This window comes from Amphiprion ocellaris, chromosome 15, assembly GCF_022539595.1.
Source record: "Amphiprion ocellaris isolate individual 3 ecotype Okinawa chromosome 15, ASM2253959v1, whole genome shotgun sequence".
Lineage (NCBI taxonomy): Eukaryota > Metazoa > Chordata > Actinopteri > Pomacentridae > Amphiprion > Amphiprion ocellaris.
This window is the reverse complement of record NC_072780.1, coordinates 30,716,216-30,736,888: the sequence shown is the minus strand read 5'-3', so window position 1 is coordinate 30,736,888 and position 20,673 is coordinate 30,716,216. Positions and strand designations below refer to the sequence as shown.

Genomic DNA, 20,673 nt, shown 5'->3' with positions numbered 1-20,673 from the left:
TCACTTTGTAGGGATGATATGTGAAATTTGTTTTCTGGTTAAATTGTATGCACCCTTGACAAAAATGTTAAAATCCTCTCTATTGTGATAAGGTTGGTGCTAAAATTAACCTTTTTGTGTGTGTGTGTGTGTGTGTAAATATGGGACAATGCATAGGGGCTTTGGACTCTTTTGGAGTCACTGGACTTTTTTCAGGCCTGGACACATGCCTTGGACTAATGAATATTGCCACTAGACAAGGACTTGTTTACACACAATGGTGGATGGATGGCTGGAGGATGGATGGCTGGAGGATGGATGGCTGGAGGATGGATGGCTGGAGGATGGATGGCTGGAGGATGGATGGGTGGGTGGGTGGGGGGAGGATGGATGGCTGGAGGATGGATGGGTGGGTGGGGGGAGGATGGATGGCTGGAGGATGGATGGCTGGAGGATGGATGGGTGGGTGGGGGGAGGATGGATGGCTGGAGGATGGATGGCTGGAGGATGGATGGGTGGGTGGGGGGAGGATGGGAGGAAGCAGGGGTGTCACTGATGGTGATTATATTTTGTATAACAATTTAAAAGAAAATACAAATAAAATATAAATATCAAAAAAAAATCTTATACTACGCTAAAGTTCTGTATGTTATGTTATTTAATATTTAGCAATTAAAACAATATAGATGAAATGGAGTGTATGAAATATGGCACTGTATTTTCATAATCACTTGTAATATTTTATGTTCAAATACAGTCAATGCACTATATTATGTATTTAAAAATGCAAACATGATTACTATGTATTCAAATTCATTATGTAACATTTTCTATATTTTTAAAATAAATTTTATGTATTTGTTTATTTATTAATAACCTACATAATAACGTACTGTATTTAACATTAATGTACCTTCAATAACTGTATAAATATTGTATTTTTTCACTATAATGAGTAATATGTTATACTATTCTAAAGTTGTGAATATTATGTTATTCAATATTTATTTATTAAAAATATATTAATTACAGAATGACATCAATGTATGTGATTGTATTATATTAAACATTATACTTTATTTGTATATAATTAATGTGATACATAATAACAGACTATAACTAGAATAAACTTTGACAGAGATTTGTCTAGTTTTAGAAACTATCATTTTTTACTATTTTACTTTTTTAGATTGAATTCTAACAGATATAATACCTTCTTTTCATGATTACATATATTATGTTAACACACAGTCAGTGCATGTTATTATTTAATATTTAGTTTAAAAATGTATTATATTGTAAAATATGATTACCATGTTTTTAATTTTATTATGTAATGTATACATACATAATCAATGACAAACATAATAACCTACAATACTCAACTATAATATGTCTGATTTCTGGTATTTTATCAAATTTAAAATCGCATGCCAAAAAAAAAAAATGTATAATTTACTATTTCAGTATAATATCAGATTATATAAATATTTAGTAGTGGTAGTATTATATATAGTATGAGATTTTACATTATGCTAGAAACATAGTAGAAAAGTGTTATATTAAACATTAAGATAAGCTGTGTATGTCTGTGTGTGTTATAATAGAGTGTAAATCTATGTAGTCTGTGTTTTTGGTTGTTTCATGAGGTAATCTATCTTTTTCACAGCTCTGACGTCAGTAAAGTGAACGTGACGATCGCAGGTTCAGTGTGTGACGTTCAGTCGGCCAACAACACTCACATCGTCTGTGTGACCAACTCTCAGAAACAGTCTCAGCAAACTAAAGTCAGGGTCAACATCGCAGACAAAGGCCTCGCCAAGATGGTAGGGAACCACATCTATTCACTGCTCAGAACTGCAGCTTCATCTCCAGCATTATCAGGATGATTGTATCAGTTCTTTGTCTCCTCCTTCAGGATAACGCAGATTTCTTCTACATCGACGTCTGGTCGTCCAGGTTCACGTGGGGAGGTCTGTCTGTTCCTGAGAACGGCTCCTTCGTCGTCATCACCAAAAACCAGACCATCCTTCTGGACATCAGCACCGCAGTGCTCAAAATGCTCCTCATTCAAGGTGCAAAAACCTCTTTATTATACACATTTTTACACAAAGACGCGGTCAGGTTTCAGGTTTTTAGTTTTTTCTCATCTTCTGATGACTCAAGACGTATCAAAAAGTTAAATATTCTAATGTGTGACATTTGGGTGCAAAATATGTTGATTTTAGGACACGAACAAACAAAGTCTAAGTTCAGAATTGCATTGGTGTAACTGGTGCTAATGAGCAGATATATTATAATGAAAAAATACTTGCAAATATTTGCAAAAAAATCTCCTTAAATAGGACCTTTTTTGCATAAAAAAATACATAGACTGTGTTTGTTAGGATGCAGCAAAGGTTTTTCCAGGTTTTCAGTTTTTTCTCATCTTCTGGTCACTCACACCTTCTCAAGAAGTGAAATGTGTTTCGTGCACCATTTTTTGGGTGCAAAATTTGTTGATTTTAGGACACAAACAAACATTGTCTGCATTCAGATTTACATTTGTATCAATCAGCTCATATGTAGTAATGAAAAAATTTTGAAAAATTCAAATTAAGAGAGAAATTCTTAGTATGCCATGATTCAAGGTGCAAAAATCACTTTATAATGAACATTTTTTTTACATAAAGACTCTGTGTTTGTTGGGATTTTTTTCTCACTTTCCAGTCACTCAAGTGAAATATGTTTAATATATGATTTTTGGGTGCAAAATGTGTTGATTTTAGGACATAAACAAACACTGAGTTCAGAATTGCATTTGTGTAACTGGTGCCAATAAGCTAATATATTATCACAGCAAAATCTATTTCCAAAATTCAAACTTGCAGTGAAACTCCTAGTTTACCCTTGGCCTAAAAATAGTTTCTCTTTTCATGCTATCAGTGTTGACTTTGTTTGCTGCTGGTTCTTTCTACTCAGGAGGGACGTTGATATTTGATGAAGCCGACATCGAGCTGCAGGCAGAAAACATCCTGATCACGGACGGTGGGCGGCTGCAGATCGGCCAGGAGGGGGCGCCGTTCCAGCACAAAGCCATCATCACGCTTCATGGACACGTGCGATCGCCTGAAATTCCTGTTTATGGAGCCAAGACGTTGGCTGTTAGGGAGGGTGTCCTGGACCTGCACGGTATGAACTCATAAAATCATCATATAAGCAAGATATACAGTGAGTTCATTAAGAATTGGAAGGAAAATGGCATACGTGTAAATGTGACTAGAGCAGGTCGTCCTCAAAAACTGAGTGACCGAGCAAAAAAAAGATTATAGAGGGAGGCCACCAAGACAACTATGACTCCTCTGATGGAGTTGCTAGCTAGTATTCATGACCATGCTTCCAAACGCACATAGCGTCAAGTCTAATGACAGAAAAGCTCAATTTTAGTCTCATTACACCAAAGAACCTTCTTCCTGTTGACTTCAGAGTCTCCTACAAGCCCTTTGGTGAACTCTAGTCTGGATTTTATCAGAGATTTTTTCCATCAGAGTCTTTCTCTTTGTCTCCCATAAAGCTTTGACTGGTGAACAGCAGTTGTTGTATGAACAGTTTCTAACATCCCAGCTTCCGAAGCTTGTAACTCCTTCAAAGGAGTCATAGGTGTCTTGGTGGCCTCCTTCACTAGTCTCTTTCTTCTATGGTCACTTAGTTTTTTTAAGGATGTCTTGTTCTAGTCAGATTTACTCATGTTCCATATTCCTTCCATTTCTTAAGTAAGTAAAACAGGAAAAATGTCATTGAAATTTGAAATAATTCCTCAACCAATATGGTTTGTTCAAGGCCAATTCTGATACTGATTATTAATTAATATGTGGAATTTGCAGTTAAATGACAGTTTTGGTGTCAAAATAAAACTGTAAAATTTCTGAATAAATGTAAAATTCCATGTTTATTTATATATTTCATATGTTGGATTTTTTTGAAGAAAGACTTAGCCACTGGCTGGATCTGAGCAAAAATGGACGACTTTTAAATTAATTTATGTCATCGAGAATCAGTAAAAAAAAAAATAACATTAATGATATTTGGGAAAATGCTGGATATCACATCAAATAATCAACCTTTTCTAGGTATACTTTAGCATTTTAGGAAACCCTTTCTTTCTTGCAGCAAGTTAAAGGAGAAGAGTAAGTAAATACAAAGCTGGAGGCAGAAGGAAGGTTAGCCTAGCATAAAGACTGGAAGCAGGGGGAATTAGCTTTCCAATGCTATATTATTATTTACTATTGCTTTTTTAAAATAAATATACAAATAAGAAGTAATATTTTAATTAGTGCGTAGCTTTGCAAGTGTTGATATACTGATTTTATTACTTTTAAACTAGGCTAACTAGTCTAAAAAGCTAGGCTAAGAGTATCCCCTTGTTTCCAGTCTTGATGCTCATCTAAGTTAGCAATTTCCTTGTTTCTAGTGTTTATGATAAGCTAACTGGCTCATGCTGCAGCTTCTGAATGTACAGAAGTCTTCCCATCTAATATTTAGCACATAAATTAATAAGTTAATTTCTCAAAATATTCCTGTAAGTTCTTTTATGTTTAAAAAATAGAGTTAATTTTAAAAAGATGTTTAAAATATTCTCACTGTACTGCAAAATATTACTTTTAGACAAGGCTAACTAGTCTAAAAAGCTAGGTTTACAGTTTCCCCTTGTTTCCTGTCTTGGTGCTAAGCTAAGTTAGCAATTTCCTTGTTTCCAGTGTTTATGCTAAGCTAGCTGGCTGCTAACTCCGGTTTCTGAATGTACAGAAATCTTCCCGTCTAGCACTTAGCTCCGATAATTTTTTTAAAGATATAGTTAATTTTAAAAAGATGGGTAAAATAGTCTCACTGTACTGCAAAACATTACTTTTAGACGAGGCTAACTAGTCTAAAAAGCTAAGCTAACAGTTTCCCCTTGTTTCTTGTCTTGATGCTAAGCTAAGTTAGCAATTTTCTTGTTTCCAGTGTTTGCAATAAGCTAACTGGCTAAGTCTAGTTTCTGAATGAACAGAAATCTTCCCATCTAATATTTTGGACATAAGTGGAAAAAAAAATTTCCCCCAAATATTCCTTTAATTGCTTTATGTTTCCTGATATAGTTATTTTTCAAAAGATATTTAAAATATTCTGTCAGTACTGCAAAGTATAACTTTTATATTGGGCTAACTAGTCTAAAAAGCTAAGCTAACAGTCCCCCCTTGTTTCCAGTCTTGACGCTAAGCTAAGTTAGCAATTTCCTTGTTTCCAGTGTTTATGCTAAGCTAAGCTAACTGGCTGCTGGCTCCAGCTTCTGAATGTACCCACAATTTCCCATCTAACACTTAACACAAGCGAATACGTTTATTTCACCAAATTTCGTTCTGAGAAATAGTATTTTATATTCTCACTATCCTGCACAATATGTTTTTAGGACTCAGAGATATATGGAAATATCTGTACAAGGCTGTGATTTAACCCTCTAAAACATTTCTAAGTCAGTCACCTCCTTTAGATCCAGAAATAACATAAAGTGTGTAACAGAAAATAGTTTTGACCCAGATTTTCCAGCCACCCTCATTAAATGTCATTATGTCATGCAGCAGAGAGTAACTTGAGTTCTTCACCCTGCAGGTGAGTTATTATTAGTGACACCTCACCTGCCCTCCTCAGGTGCCACTCATTGTTGACAACCTGTTTCTGCAGGTATTCCTGTCCCCGTCCCCTGGACTCACCTGGCCCAGACGGCGACCAGCGGCTCCGTCACGCTGACCCTGAAGAAGGCCGTGACGTGGAAAGTCGGAGATGAGATTGTCATTGCCTCCACTGGCCACAGGTACAACAAGATCTCCAGTTCACGGAAGCGTAAATCCAAGTTATTTAGGGAAAATCAGAGCTACAAAGTCAAAATGAAGCAAATATGTGTTTGGTTGACGCTGAGAAAAGACAAGAATCTGACATTTGGACATTTTGTCTATTTGTCTATTGTTCACCTTAACAATTAATTGATTATTGATTCTTAACGTGGCAGACGATCGGTTGAGAAAATCTCTTAGAATTTGCATCCATAATTCCTTACATTGACAAGAGAGCGACAAGCGACATTACATTATTCTTCCTGTTCCAGACACAGTCAGAAAGAGAATGAAGTGAGGAAGATTGCTGCTGTGTCGGCTGATGGAAAGACTCTCACCCTGGACAGACCTCTGAACTACACCCACCTCGGGGTGAGCGTCACGCTGCCCGACGGCACCGTGTTCGAAGGCCGAGCCGAGGTGGGTCTCCTCACCAGGAACATTGTAGTTCGAGGATCCCGAAAGCAAGAATGGACCGACACGATTGAAGCCTGCCCTGCCGGCTTCAACACAGGTGCTGATATATAGAGGTTTCTAAACTTTAACTCTTTGTTAAAGGGAAGTCTCACCAACGTAAATTGTAGAGATTAGTGTTTGGTTCAAAAACAGTAGTTTATTTTTTCCTTGCAGTAGAACGATCTGTCTTTTGAGATAAAAAACAAAGCAAATCTGGGAACTATAAAACTGATTTGCTGTTATTTCTTTAGGTTCAGGCTGGAACTGAGAAAGATTTTTTTTTTAAATTATTCATTTTAAAGTTCATCAATTCAATTTTAATTTCAACCTTAGAAAACACATTGAAGAAAAACACTTAATGGAGTCAAGACACATACAATAACTGTGGAAGCACTTAAAATCAATTAGCAGTAAAAGAAGAATAAATTCACTACCATTCAAAAGTTTCAGGTCGCCCAGACAATTTCATGTTTTCCATGAAAACTCACACTTTTATTCATGTGCTAATATAATTGCACAATGGTTTTCTAATCATCAATTAGCCTTTCAACACCATTAGCTAACACAATGTAGCATTAAAACACAGGAGTGATGGTTGTTGGAAATGTTCCTGTGTACCTCTATGGAGATATTCCATTAAAAATCAGCTGTTTCCAGCTAGAATAGTCATTTACCACATTAACAGTGTCTAGACTGGATTTCTGGTTCATTGAATGTTATCTTCATTGGAAAAAGCCGCTTTTCTTTCAAAAAAAAGGACATTTCTAAGCGACCCCAAACTTTTGAATGATAGTGTATGCAATATATTTATGTGTAGTATTTAATCTTTTGATGTGTGTCTACTTAGAACCACATTAAAAACCATGGAATATTAATAAACTGCACCTCTGTGGAAACAAAACAGCCTTGACTAGAAGGAGAGAGAACTCAGATACGTCTTTGGTGCAGGATAACAAAGTTATGACGCCATGAATCATAAAAAAAGAAAAAACAAAAAGTTGAATTTCTTTGATTATCCATGTTGTTGTGCTTACTTGAGACGTAACAATATAACACATATTAAAATCTTTCTTCTCTGTGTGCTGTAGGCGAATTTGCCACCCAGACCTGTTTCCAGGGTCGGTTTGGAGAAGAAATAGGCAGCGATGAGTTTGGAGGCTGCATCATGTTTCATGCATCCAGACCCGGTGAAAATCTGGCAATCGGCAGACTGGAATATGTTGAGGTAAAAACACTTTAAATACTTCCTGCTGAAAGAAGTTTTCATGTCATGGTGAGCAGAGGTGATTTAGTGTTTCATGATGAAATGTCTCCAAGAACCTCTAAGATAAGTCCAGTTGTTTTTTACAGAAGCTCCAGAAATCTACACAGACATTAGATGATATAAAATTTTAAAAAGCAACAATGATGCTAAAATAGAATGCTTTAGTTTACGTTGACTAATAGGAGTCTAATGACCTAAAAATCTAATCACATTTTTGTCAAATCAAAGTCAGGTTCCAACTTATCGCTACAGATAAGCCAGAGAGCACTTTGAGGGTTTAGCTAGCAATGGGCCACCATGACAGAGACTTATGTGTCATTTAATGGTGTCTGGCTAGTGTTCTAGTGTAAAAAATTAGCCAGCGTTACTCAGGACAACATCTCTGTAGCTGTTCGACTTGTGGCAACTCTTCAGTGTCTGTTGATGAAAATGGTTTATTAGCATTTGGATTATGAACTTCATTCACTTTAATGTTAGAATGATTGTTGATTGATGAATGTTTTTGTTTATGTTGACTAATAGAAATGTAATGATTAATAATTAAACACTAAGACATTTTTGTCAAATCAAAATCAGGTGCCAGGTTACCACTGCTGATATGCCAGACAGCACTTTGAGGATTTAGCTAGCAATGAGCCACCATGACAGAGACTTATGCATCATTTAATGGTGTCCGGCTATTGTTCTTGTGTAGAAAATAAGTTTATATTACTCAGGAGAACATTACTGCAGCTGTGTGGCTGATGAGAAAACTTAAAATGTGGCAACCCCTTAATGCCCGTTAATGAAAGTAATTTATTAGCGTTTGGATAATGAACTTCATTCACTTTAATGTTAGAATGATTGTTGATTGATTAATGTTTAAGTTTATGTTGACTAATAGAAATCTAAACACTGAAATTTAAACACTAAGACATTCTTGTCAAATCAAAATCAGGTGCTAAGTTACCACTGCTGATAAGCCAGACAGCACTTTGAAGGTTTAACTAGCAATGGGCCACCATGACAGAGACTTATGTATGGTTTATTGGTGGCCGGCCAGTGTTTTCGTGTGGAAAATCAGCTTATATTACACAGGACAACATTACTGCAGCTGTGTGGCTGACAAGAACACTTAAAATGTGGCAACACTTTAATGATTTAGTTTATGTTGATGAATAGAACTCTAAACTTTACAGTTTGAACACTCAGACACATTTTTGTCAAATCTAAATCAGGTGCTGATAGGCTAACTTATTCTGTGCAGCTAATTGTTTTGAACAGATAACTCCATATCCTCATGATGTCCTCACATAATTACTCAAACTGAAAGACTTTACAAAGCTGGAGATTTTTCTGCCCTTGTGCCACAGATCTACCACGCCGGACAGGCCTACAGGCTGGGACGTTATCCCATCCACTGGCACCTGATGGGAAACATCAGCTACGTGTCGTATGTTAGAGGCTGCGCCATCCACGAAACCTTCAACCGGGCCGTGACCATCCACAACACCCACCAGCTGCTGGTGGAGCACAACGTCATCTACAACATCATGGGCGGCGCCTTCTTCATCGAGGACGGCATCGAGACTGAGAACATCCTGCAGTACAACCTTGCGGTGTTCGTCAAGCAGAGCACCAGTCTGCTGAATGACGACGTCACGCCCGCCGCCTACTGGGTCACCAATCCCAACAACATCCTCCGCCACAACGCCGCCGCAGGAGGAACCCACTTCGGCTTCTGGTACCGCATGCATGAGCACCCCGATGGCCCGTCCTACGACAAAAACATCTGCCAGAAGAGGGTTCCTCTGGGGGAGTTTCTCAACAACACCGTTCACTCTCAGGGCTGGTTCGGACTGTGGATCTTCCAAGACTTTTTCCCAATGAAGACAGGAAGCTGCCGTTCCAAGACCCCCGAGCCCGCCGTCTTCCGTTCGCTCACCACCTGGAACTGTGAGAAAGGCTCTGAATGGGTGAATGTGGGTTCCATACAGTTCGAGAACTTCCTCATGGTCAACAACGAGAAAGCCGGCATTGACGCTAAACGAATTTTCCAGTGGGCCGTGAAAGGCTTCGGGGAGGACGGCGGGGCGACGGTGTCCAACAGCACCATCGTGGGCCATTTGGATGAGCTCGGCCAGGGGAAGAGCAACTGCACCCACCGCGGGGTCATCACGCCTTTCGACGACGGCTTGAGCGTCCTCAACACCAAGTTCATCAACTTCGACCGGAAGTCCTGCGCAGCCATCGGGGTGACCTCAATCGATGGGACCTGTGTGGATCGGTGTGGCGGCTGGGCAGTCCGGTTCAGTGGCATCCAGTACGTAAACTCACCCAACAAGGCCGGGTTCAGGTGGGAACATGAAGTGCAACTGATAGACACCGATGGATCCCTCACAGGTACCCACTTAGTCATTTAAAGTTAATTTTTGTTTCAAATTTTGGCACTTTTTCTCACTTAAGTTCCTTTCAGACATTCGGATCTTCTCTTTAATCTGACATCAACTGAACATGTCAGCACCCTGGTTGCTTTTGGGTTGTTCCGCCTCAAATCATGAGGCTCCTTCTGTTCAATCATCACTAATTCACTTGAAACTTTTGTTACCACAAAGTATGGATTTTTATGATCCTATCTGTGAATTTTTAGTTATATATATGAACTCCTTTCTGAGATAAGTCTTTAAACAAATGTAAATGTTACTCAGTCTGATCGAGTAAGATATTTATAAAGATATCTGAAAACTTTTAGCTTCATATATCAAATGGTTTGCCTGTTGACCGACTTACAGAAGGTTCTTTCCTCACATTGAAATTTGAACAACAATATCTCAGGAACTATGAAAGATAAAAACCTGAAATTTTCAGTGTTATTTCTCGTCATGTCATTGATTCAGAATGTACAGCATTGGACAATTAGATCAAATAATCCCTGAATATGAGTGAGGTAAAATGTGAAAAACGTCCCATCTTTGAGTTGATAAAAAAAAAATTGAAAATGCCGAAGTCAACTAGTGATATTTTTTGAACCATACGTGGCTGCATGTCACAATAATACAAAAGAAATCATATAGGAAACTTTTAATATAAAAATTTTTATCACAAATGTGAAAAAAGTTATTTTAAGTCATTAAGGTCATTCCATCACAGATACTTTTTTTTTTTTAACAGTTTCTGCCCATTGACCACTTACAGAAGTTTTTTTTCTCACACTGAGGCCGTTTGAACGACAATATCCCAGGAACTAGTAAAGATAAAACCCTACAACTTTCACAGTTATTTCTCATCATGTCACTAATTCAGAATCTGTAATATTGGACAAGTCGGTCAAACAGTCTCTGATTATGGATGAGTTAAAAATGAAAGCCATAATGAAAAGTCACACCTTTGAGCTTAAATTAACAGAAAAAAGCAATGAAATGATAATGCAAAAGTCAACTATGGATATTTTCTGAACCATATGTAAATGCGTGTTGCAGATTCCAAATCAATGGCATGATGAGAAATAACAGTGGAAATTTCAGATTCTTATCTTGAATAGTTTCATAGATATTGTTGTTCAAACAAAACTGCGGAAAGTGAGAGGAATACCAATTTAATAAAAAGTTCAAACTTCGCAAATATCCTTACAAACATTCTTATTTTATGCTAAAAAATTCAGGCAAACCACAGATTGTTGAACAGAAAGTTTGATGATTTGAGATGGAATGAGAAAACTCGAAACATTTACATCTAACATCTAAACTCCTTCTTTAATCAGTCCCTAAATACATGAACTTTAGTGTTATGTGAAATTAAAAACTGTTCCAATACATTCTGTATGCAGAAAAATCTAAAACTGAAAAACGGTGCATCTGTTTGGGACTGTTGTAAGCAGCAGATAAATGTACCATTTGTGCTTTAGTGAGTTTCTCCAGCAGCAGGACAAAGTCAGACTAAACTACCCTCTGCATGTGTGTTTTTAAGTCAAAGTGCTTCGTTCTGCGTCTGATAAATTCCACTTTTTCTGCTTGTTTTTAGGAAACATCAACCACAAAGTGGTGCCGATGAGCCCCCTGCTGGATCCGGCTCACTGCTCCCAGAGTGCAGAGTGGAGCGTCGGTTTCCCCGGAGCTGTATGTGACCACACTGTCGACTTCCACCGCCTGGCATTCAACAACCCTTCACCAAGCTCTCTGAAGGCCAAGGATGTCATCTTAACCAACTCACATGGTATCAAAACACTCATACCTGTCGCTTTGAAGCAGTGGTGTCAAACTCTTCTTAGTTCAGGTTCACATTCAGCCCAATTTGATTTCAAGTGACCAGTAAATTCACAGCATAATAACCTATAAATAACCACAACTACAAATTTTTCCCTTTGTTTTAGTGCAAAAAAGTACATTCTGGAGATGTTCTCATTTAATGAACTATCTTTTTACAAAACATTATGAACAACATGATATTTCTCCAAAAAATTAACTGCATTTTCAATAATATTATGCCTCATCATTTCATATCATATCATCATATCATTTATTTCATTACTTGAAGCTTGTCCAAAACAACTTAAAAAACAGTTAAAAAATAAATAAATAAATAAATAACTAAATAAATAAATAAACAAATATATATATATATATGTATATATATATATATATATATATATATATATATATATATATATATATATATATATATATATATATATATATATATATATATATATATATATATATGTATATATATATATATATATATTCAAGTAATTTTTAAGTGATTATGGGCAATTTGAGTAAGTATGGATAAGTTTTTGGTCACTTTGGACCATTTTTAGTCCAGTTTTAAGATGTTTCACCATGCTGAATGTATCTTCCAACAACTTCCTCCTCTGTTTACCGTTTTTGAGCCATGCTGCATTTATTTTACTGATCCAGTAGCTTTGATTTTACTCTTAGTCTAAACTGTCCATAATTTATTGAAACTTACTCAAGATGTGTCTAAAATAACTTGAAACTTGTCCAAAATAACTTTAAAAACATTCAAAAAATTGTCTTCTGAAACTAGTTTCAAGTCATTTTAAGTGATTATGGTCACTTTGAGTAATTATGGATACATTTTTGATCACTTTGGCTCATATTTAGTACAGTTTTGAGTCTGCTCATTAGCTGCAGAAAGACGTTTCACCATGCTGAATATATCTCCAACTACTGCCTCCTCTGTTTACAGTTTTTGAGCCATGCTGCATTTATTTTACTGATCCAGAAGCTTTAATTTTGCCCTCAGTCTCTCTGTTTGTTTCCATACTTGTTTCCTCATTGCTCTGTGCAAACGCTGCCTGCATCTCAACCAAAAACTCCCCAGATTTTTTGTTGCATGACTGTTGGTCGGAGCTGAGTCACTGATATTTGTGTTTTTGTGTCGAGAGGCGTCTAAGAATTTTGTTTTTTACTGATACAAAGAATAAAGTGATTTTAAAGAGATGTCATAGTTTTAAGCTTCTATTTGGTTCTGTTTTCTGATGAGTAGTTCACTGACCATCGGAAAATTGAAAATCCAATGATTCCTTTCTGTTTTTGTGGTTTCTGACTCTAATAAGTGGTGTCATTTTGTGGATTTTTTAAAGATAACATGCCTTTCAAACCCCGCTAAAGGTGGAGCATTACCAAACATATAAATACATTTACTGTCATGTAAAACCATCTTTTCTATGGTTTTAAACACAGGCACCAGCGTGATTCCATTTCTGAAGAAGAGAATGACTCATAAATTTGGCTGGATGGCTTTGCTGCCCTCCGGACAAACATACAACTGGTACTTTGACAACGTGGACCAGGTCACCAACATCACCTACAGCGGAAAGTTCTACGGTTTCAAGGTAATTATACATCCAACATGTGATTAAATTGAGCTCATGATGCTAAATAATTCTGCCTAATGATGATTACATTATTTTTTCCCCCTCATTCAGCCTGATCAGTTCGTCATCATCAACCACAACTTCACTCAGAGTCCTGACAGTTTCAGGATCATCGACAGGAGGAACGGATCGTCGTCGCTGCTCAGCTTCAGTAGCAACAAGAACGGAGACTGGTACTTCAACAACAGCACCAACGACCTCTACTACATCGGTTAGACACACTTTGATATGGATAATTTAACGACCAATTAATCTTTTGGGATATTTATTTGCTGTCTGGGGTCTTGGCACCGGTGTCTCTGATCTCTTCTTATATAAAAAATAGATTTAATTATTTGTTTCAGTTGAACATCTGTGCAGCTGTAATGCTACATGACATATTGAGTTAAAAAAATAATATGAATTTACAGCATTTTATCAATTTCTCAACACATAAAAAACAACTCAGCATGTTTGGTTTCTTTACTCTGGTTGACCAAGACTTCAGGTAACAAATCCAAGTATAATTTGAGTACTTTTTCACTTTCTTTCAGAACTTGTGATGATTTTTCACTATTTTTTGGCATTTTATGGACTAAAAATTAGATAGCACCAAAACAAATGACAGTTTTGTGGTTTAATATGTTGCTGTATCGAGGTCAGTGAGATAATTTGGTGAAAAATAGCTTTTATTTTGTTTACTTTACAAATGTTTAACTGTCTTATAGTTAAATTTTGAAATGTTCACATTTGAGTTGTTGCTTCAGATTTTGAAAACAATAAGAATTCATTGGTCTGTGGCTTCGTTTTTTGAGTAAACTTCACTAAAGTCTTGCAAATAAGGCAGCCGATAAATTATAGTAGATAATGTGAGTGTTAATGGGTCCATGACTGGAGAACATTAATGGTACGGTCCAACCACAAGCGCAAAGCATAGAAATGGAATATTAGAATAAGGAGTAATGTTGTATTTTTGTATAAAAATCTAATTCTGAAGTGAAAACCTAAATGTAATAACAAAAGTAGATGCATTATATAATACATATAGAGAGTGTTAGTGGGTTCATGGCTGGAGAACTAATGGTACAATCCAACCATAAGTACAAAACACAGAAATGGAAAATTAGAATTAGTGGGGGTTTATTTTTGTACAAGAAATCTAATTCTGAAGCAAAAACTCAAACATGAGCAACTAAAAATGCACTTTTACTGAGAGTAATAACAAAATAGATGCACGATATTAAATATATATTGAGTCTGTTACTGGATCATAACTGAAGAACTAATGGTACGGTCCAACCATGAATGCAAAACACAGAAACAGAAAACTAGAATTAGTGGTCATGTTTAATTTTTGTGTGAAAAACTAATTCTGAAGCCAAAACCCAAACATGAATAACTAAAAATACAATTTTACTGAGAGAATTTTACTGTGAGAATAAGAATAGATAGACTATATTAAACATAAAGTGGCTTTTAGTGGTTTCATGACTGGAGAACTAATGGTACGGTCCAACTACAAGTGCGAAACACAGAAATGGAAAATTAGAATAACTGGGTACAAGAAATCTAATTCTGAAGCAAAATCTCAAACTTAGCAACTAAAAATAAATACAATTAAACTAAGAGTTGTAAAAAAAAAAAAAGATAATTAGTGTTAAACACATCTTTCATTTGATGCATTGTCAACTTCAAAATGCAACATTATCAAGAAAGTTGTTTTTATAAATGTAAACTGCTTTTTTAAATTTTGTTCTTTGATAAAAACTATATAGTATATTTAATAAAAAATACTACTACTAATAATAACAATACATACACAATAATTAAATAGCACTTTTCAAGACATTCAAAGATGCTTTATAAAGTACCATAATAAATAAATAAATCAGAGAAAGGCGCTTGTAGCTAGGCCTCATTTAAAAATCTTCATTACCACTAGTTAAACCTGAATTCTTATTTTTATTGTAAATATTTTTGGTCTTTAAAGCCGTATCTTAAATATTAATAGCAATGGGAATGAGGATTTTTGTGACCTAAACCAATTTTCTCCCACATTGTTCTGTTTTTCTTCAGTATCCGGGAAAACAAACCAGCGGCGGCGGCGTAGCAGCGTCGACCGATTGATGCTGGACGTTGGGATTAACTTCGCCGTTTATCGCTGCTTCTTCCCCAAGTGCATCCGTCCACCTCCGCCTCCTCCGGCCACCATCGCCCCCCTGCCCGACCGCCGACCTGACGACTTCATGTACGTTAAACCTCCACAACCAGTTTATCGTTTCTAACTTTATTTGTAATTCATAGCTACATAAATGTCCTCTTTGTGTGTTTTCCCGCAGTCTGTGGTCAAACGCCTCTTTCTGGAATAGTTCGGCTGAGAACAACAACACGGTGCCAGCAGAGGGCGCAGATGTGGTCGTTCCACCAGGTAATGTGGAGTTTAAAACATTTTATATGATAATACTAAACAATACAATACGACGCGATGCACCTTTAATAATAATTAGTGTTTGTAAACAGATTTTATTACCTTTAAACTAAGCTAACTAGTCTAGACAGCTAGGCTAACTGTTTCCCCCCTTGTTTTCAATCTCGATGCTAAATTAAGTTAGCAATGTCCTTGTTTTCAGAGTTTATGCAAAGCTAAGCTAGCTGGCTGCTGGCTTCTAATAATAAATACTGTTTGTAGACAGATTGTATTACCTTTACGCTAAGCTAACTAGTCCCAACAGCTAGGCTAACTGTTTTCCCCCTTGTTTTCAGTACCGATGCTAAGCTAAATTAGTAATGTCCATGTTTTCAGAGTTTATGCTAAGCTAAGCTAAACTAACTGGCTGCTTGCTCTAGCTTCTAAAGGTACACACATTTTCCCATCTAATATGTAGCACATACATTTTTTTTCTCAAAATATTCTTTTTAATTATTTTATGTTTCAAGATATATTATTTCAGTGGCCTTTATTAATCCCACAGTGAGGAAATATACATTGTTACAGTACAAAAATAAAAATAGGATGGAAATAACAACATTGTACACATCAAGTATTGCACTGATTATTTATCAATCACAGAGCAGAAACACTGATAGAGAAATATTAATGTTGCACAGTTTCTTGTATGTAAAAAATGATATTGCATAAAGTTTTTAAATGTACAAATATTCATAATTACCCAAAAAGACAGGACAGTGATTTGGGGAAATTTCTGAGTTTACAGTGAGGGCTTGAAGGTTAAACTTGACAAATGGGAATTGCGTCGACAGAATTTCTCAGCTGCTAAAATGTGTTTGTGACAAATAAAGACTTCTTATCTGATTTCCTTCACTAGGATGGAAGAGGACGACTAACTCTGTTTCTAAACAGTCTCTCAACCTTCTTTGGATAAAATTTGGTCATAAAAAAAGAGTTAATCTATGAGAATTAACTGAAGAAACTCAGAGATTTCCAGAAAATGTGCATTAAAACCCAAACATTTAGTCTCTGCTTCGACTAAAGCCCCTCTGTTTTCCTGTAAATCCTCAGGGATGTGGGTGGTTCTGGACGTGGACACGCCTCGTCTCAACAAGCTGACGGTCATCGGAGTCCTGGAGATTCCCGACTCTATCAACACTTCGTCCAGCAGACCAGCTCGATCTGCTCCACAGTTCAGGAAGGTTGTTGTCGACGCCGTTTACATCTCCATCCAGGTCAGTGTGAAGACATCTCTCCATCATTATCACCTTAAAATACTTTCGTCTCGTCATTTTAGTTCATTTCTATGACTGCATGTTGAGGATGTTGTAGATAAAACCAAAAAGACACTTTGAGCTGATGGAAAGAGAGTAATATTGTAGGAGAAACTCAGAATTTTGGAAATTTATTTCATTTGTAAGAATAAAAACATGGACACTTTAAGAATAAAGTGGTGAGTTTATTAGAAGAAAGTCAAAAATATAAATTATTTTCCATTTTCCTGTGATTTTACTGGATATTATTTGCAATTTAACAAATAAGTGGAATCTTCAAAAACAAAAGCATTTTTAAATTAATATTTTTTTCTGTGACTTTACAAGATGTGTAATTTAACAATTGGGAAAATCTGTAAAATCAATAATTTATTATTTTTTATTCTTCATTGTAGATTTTTCTTGTCTTTTAAATATTTTTGTTGTTTTAAAATTAAATCAAAGTAAAACTTTATTCTGTGATTTTACTAAATATTATTTGTAATTTAACAAATCAATTAAAATACCGTTTCCTAAAGTTATTTACCATTTTTCAACCCTTAGTATACAGAATTTTATTTCAAAAACCAACAAATGTCTGTGAAATAACAATATATTTAAATTTAGTATTTTTTCTGTAATTTTACTAGTTACTATTTGTAATTAAACAAAATAGGAACATTTGTAAAATCAATTATTTATCATTATTTTTGCATCCTCATTATAGCTATTTTGTCTTTCAGATAACAGCAAATATCTATTTTACTCTTAGAATCTTAAATCCATAACAAGGTTTTTCCTTAAACACGTCAGTTTAAGTCTCAGGCAGCATCAACAGAAGATTTAGGAGAGTTTTTTAATAAAGATGTGGCTCCGTGATGCTTCACCTGTACAACATTTAAGCTATGACAGCTGATAAAAAGGATGACAGCTGGTGATGTTTTCGTCTCTGCTGCTGTTTCTCAGGGCGGCCAGCTGATCGCAGGTTCAGACAGCGAACCGTACAGAGGTGAGCTGGAAATCAGACTGAGAGGAAACCACAAAACTCCTGACTGGCCTCTTCCCAACGGACCCAACCAGGGATCCAAAGTCCTCGGTGAGAAAACCGTGTTTCCACCTGAACTACGTAATACACGATGGATTTACTGCTGAAACTGAAGTTATCATGCAGATTTGTGCCCAGCAACTCTATTGCCACATGTAGAGATAAACAACATTTTCAAACATTCATAAAGGCCTAAATATGGAATTAAAAGAATGCTGCAGTTGTGTAAGAAAATCACTAAAACATTACCAGAGTAGTAAAGTAATAATAATAATAATTAATGTACAGCTACAACTGTGTTCCTTAAAATATGACCTAATTGGTGACATAACCTCAGTCCAGAATTCACACGCCTGGAAAAAAAATCCCCAAAAAACAACAATGAAAGTAAAAGTTCGATCCTAGGTTTATATGTTCTTAGATTTATCACACAGGGCCAGAAAAAAATAGTTAACATTGTAAAACTGTAAAGTACAAAAACTTAAAAACAGTAAAAAAAAAATAAATAAATAAATAAATAAATATACATATATATATATATATATATATATATATATATATATATATATATATATATATATATATATATATATATATATATATATATATATATATATATATAAAAAATTTATATGATCGAAATACAGTAAAATAAAATTGTGTAATTTAATGATCACATATTGTTAAAAAAACAGCATTTTTAACACGAGTAATAGTTTCAAACATGTGTGGACATGTACAAATTAAATGTACATTTTTTTGGTTATTATTTTACTGAATATCTCATAAAATTTGGTAGAAAATTTACTAGAATTATAGAAAAAACTATCATTTGAAAAAGTTATCTGTCATTTTTAACACTTTATTTGCATACTTTTGTCTTTCAATAACAAATTTCTGTAAAATTTTATTTTTTATATATATATATATATATATATATATATATATATATATATATATATATATATATATATATATAATTTAAATATTGTCTGAACGATCTGATTGCAGTAAAAAGTGAGCAATTTACAATTAAACACATGCAAAAGAATAATTTGCTGTTTGTAAAAAAATGATTTTTGACATGCAAATGAATGCTTTTAAAAATTTTGATACATTTAATTTAAAAACAGGAAAAATCTACTGAAAAATTTATAAAATGTTAAAAAAAAAACTAAATAAAAAAATTAACGTAATAATTTATTTCATATTCATTTCTTCGATAGTGCTATGCCTCTTGATTAATTCCTTACATGTAATTTTATACATCTTGAAATATATGACATTTTATTGTTCGTGGGAAATCTGCATACTTCTGTTTAATGAATGAACTAATAGATTCACATATTCTGAAGGAGGGCAAAGGTGTAGACTCACTTCTAAGCTATTTTAAGGCAGGAATGAATTATTTTCATGGGATAAACATGTAAATATGTAGCTGTTTACTGACAGTGTTTACTGTTTTTTGGTTCTAGGTGTGTTTGGGACTCTGGAGCTTCATGGAAAACCTCACAACGTTTATCACACTAAGCTGGCTGCTACTGCTGCTGCTGGATCCACCAGTCTGACACTGACGCAGCCGGTCGACTGGCAGGTCGGTCAGGTTTTACTCTGACTTCTGTTCAGCGTATCAGGAGATTTTATTTGAAGCTTTCTCACATAATCCCAGCAGTGATGAGTTCCTGTGACAACCAGTCAGCTGTTTGCCTGCTGCTTACGTTCGTTGTCTGCAGGTCGGAGACGAAGTCGTCGTCTCTACAACCAGCTACAACACAAACGAGACAGAGAAACGTCAGATCACCGCTGTGTCAGCTAACGGCCGCGTCCTGACCCTGAACCAGAGTTTGGCCCACACTCACATCGGTTAGCACACAACCTAAGAATGTTAGACTGATAGAAACTTAATCATGATATAAGACATCAACATTAAGATACTTTCATGTGCCTCAAAAGCTTTTATTTAAAAGCTGTTGTGGTGTGTGTGTGTGTACATATATATATATATATATATATATATATATATATTTTTTTTTTTTTTAATTCCCTGTTAATTTACGGATTTTACCTGTTTTGTGAAATTATATTGTTTTTCTGTGTTTTTTTAAATTAAAAATACTATCTTGTATAATCATTAAAAAATAGAAATTCCATTCTTTCACTTAAAATAAACAAACAAAAAATAAAAAACAGGAAAAAACTGTAAATATTATCCAAATCAAATATCTTAGAAATAGCAATTTCTTCTTTTACAATGGGCAACACTAAAAATACTCTGTTTACTTAAATCTACTTAAATCTTCTAAAAATATATATAATTGGTTTTCAGGTATTTGCCATGATTTGAAAGAATGATTATGTGTGTGAAGTATTTAAAAATCATTTTAAGAAATGTTTGTTGTTTTTACTTTTATATCAGAATCTGTATTTTTTCTTACGTTTGACCATAAAATCACACTGTTTTACTGTATTTAAATCATTTAAATTCATCATTATTTTGCAAATATTAGTCATTATGGTTTAC

The 20,673-nt window shown here is 35.1% G+C and overlaps 1 protein-coding gene across 2 annotated transcripts in view; it reads left to right on the top strand.

Annotated features, from left to right (window-relative positions):
* The window catches only part of LOC111568986 (fibrocystin-L-like), a 92,979-nt gene that overhangs the window by 53,599 nt on the left and 18,707 nt on the right, over positions 1-20,673 (top strand). For both annotated transcript variants that reach the window (XM_055017593.1, XM_055017592.1), the window contains exons 43-58: positions 1,649-1,805; positions 1,898-2,054; positions 2,941-3,150; positions 5,680-5,809; positions 6,101-6,342; positions 7,373-7,509; positions 8,901-9,930; positions 11,548-11,739; positions 13,233-13,384; positions 13,478-13,637; positions 15,482-15,653; positions 15,745-15,833; positions 16,926-17,089; positions 18,074-18,203; positions 19,628-19,746; positions 19,886-20,015. In XM_055017593.1, the coding sequence (XP_054873568.1) occupies positions 1,649-1,805; positions 1,898-2,054; positions 2,941-3,150; positions 5,680-5,809; positions 6,101-6,342; positions 7,373-7,509; positions 8,901-9,930; positions 11,548-11,739; positions 13,233-13,384; positions 13,478-13,637; positions 15,482-15,653; positions 15,745-15,833; positions 16,926-17,089; positions 18,074-18,203; positions 19,628-19,746; positions 19,886-20,015 (3,371 nt within the window). The remainder of the gene's footprint in view (positions 1-1,648; positions 1,806-1,897; positions 2,055-2,940; positions 3,151-5,679; positions 5,810-6,100; positions 6,343-7,372; positions 7,510-8,900; positions 9,931-11,547; positions 11,740-13,232; positions 13,385-13,477; positions 13,638-15,481; positions 15,654-15,744; positions 15,834-16,925; positions 17,090-18,073; positions 18,204-19,627; positions 19,747-19,885; positions 20,016-20,673) is intronic.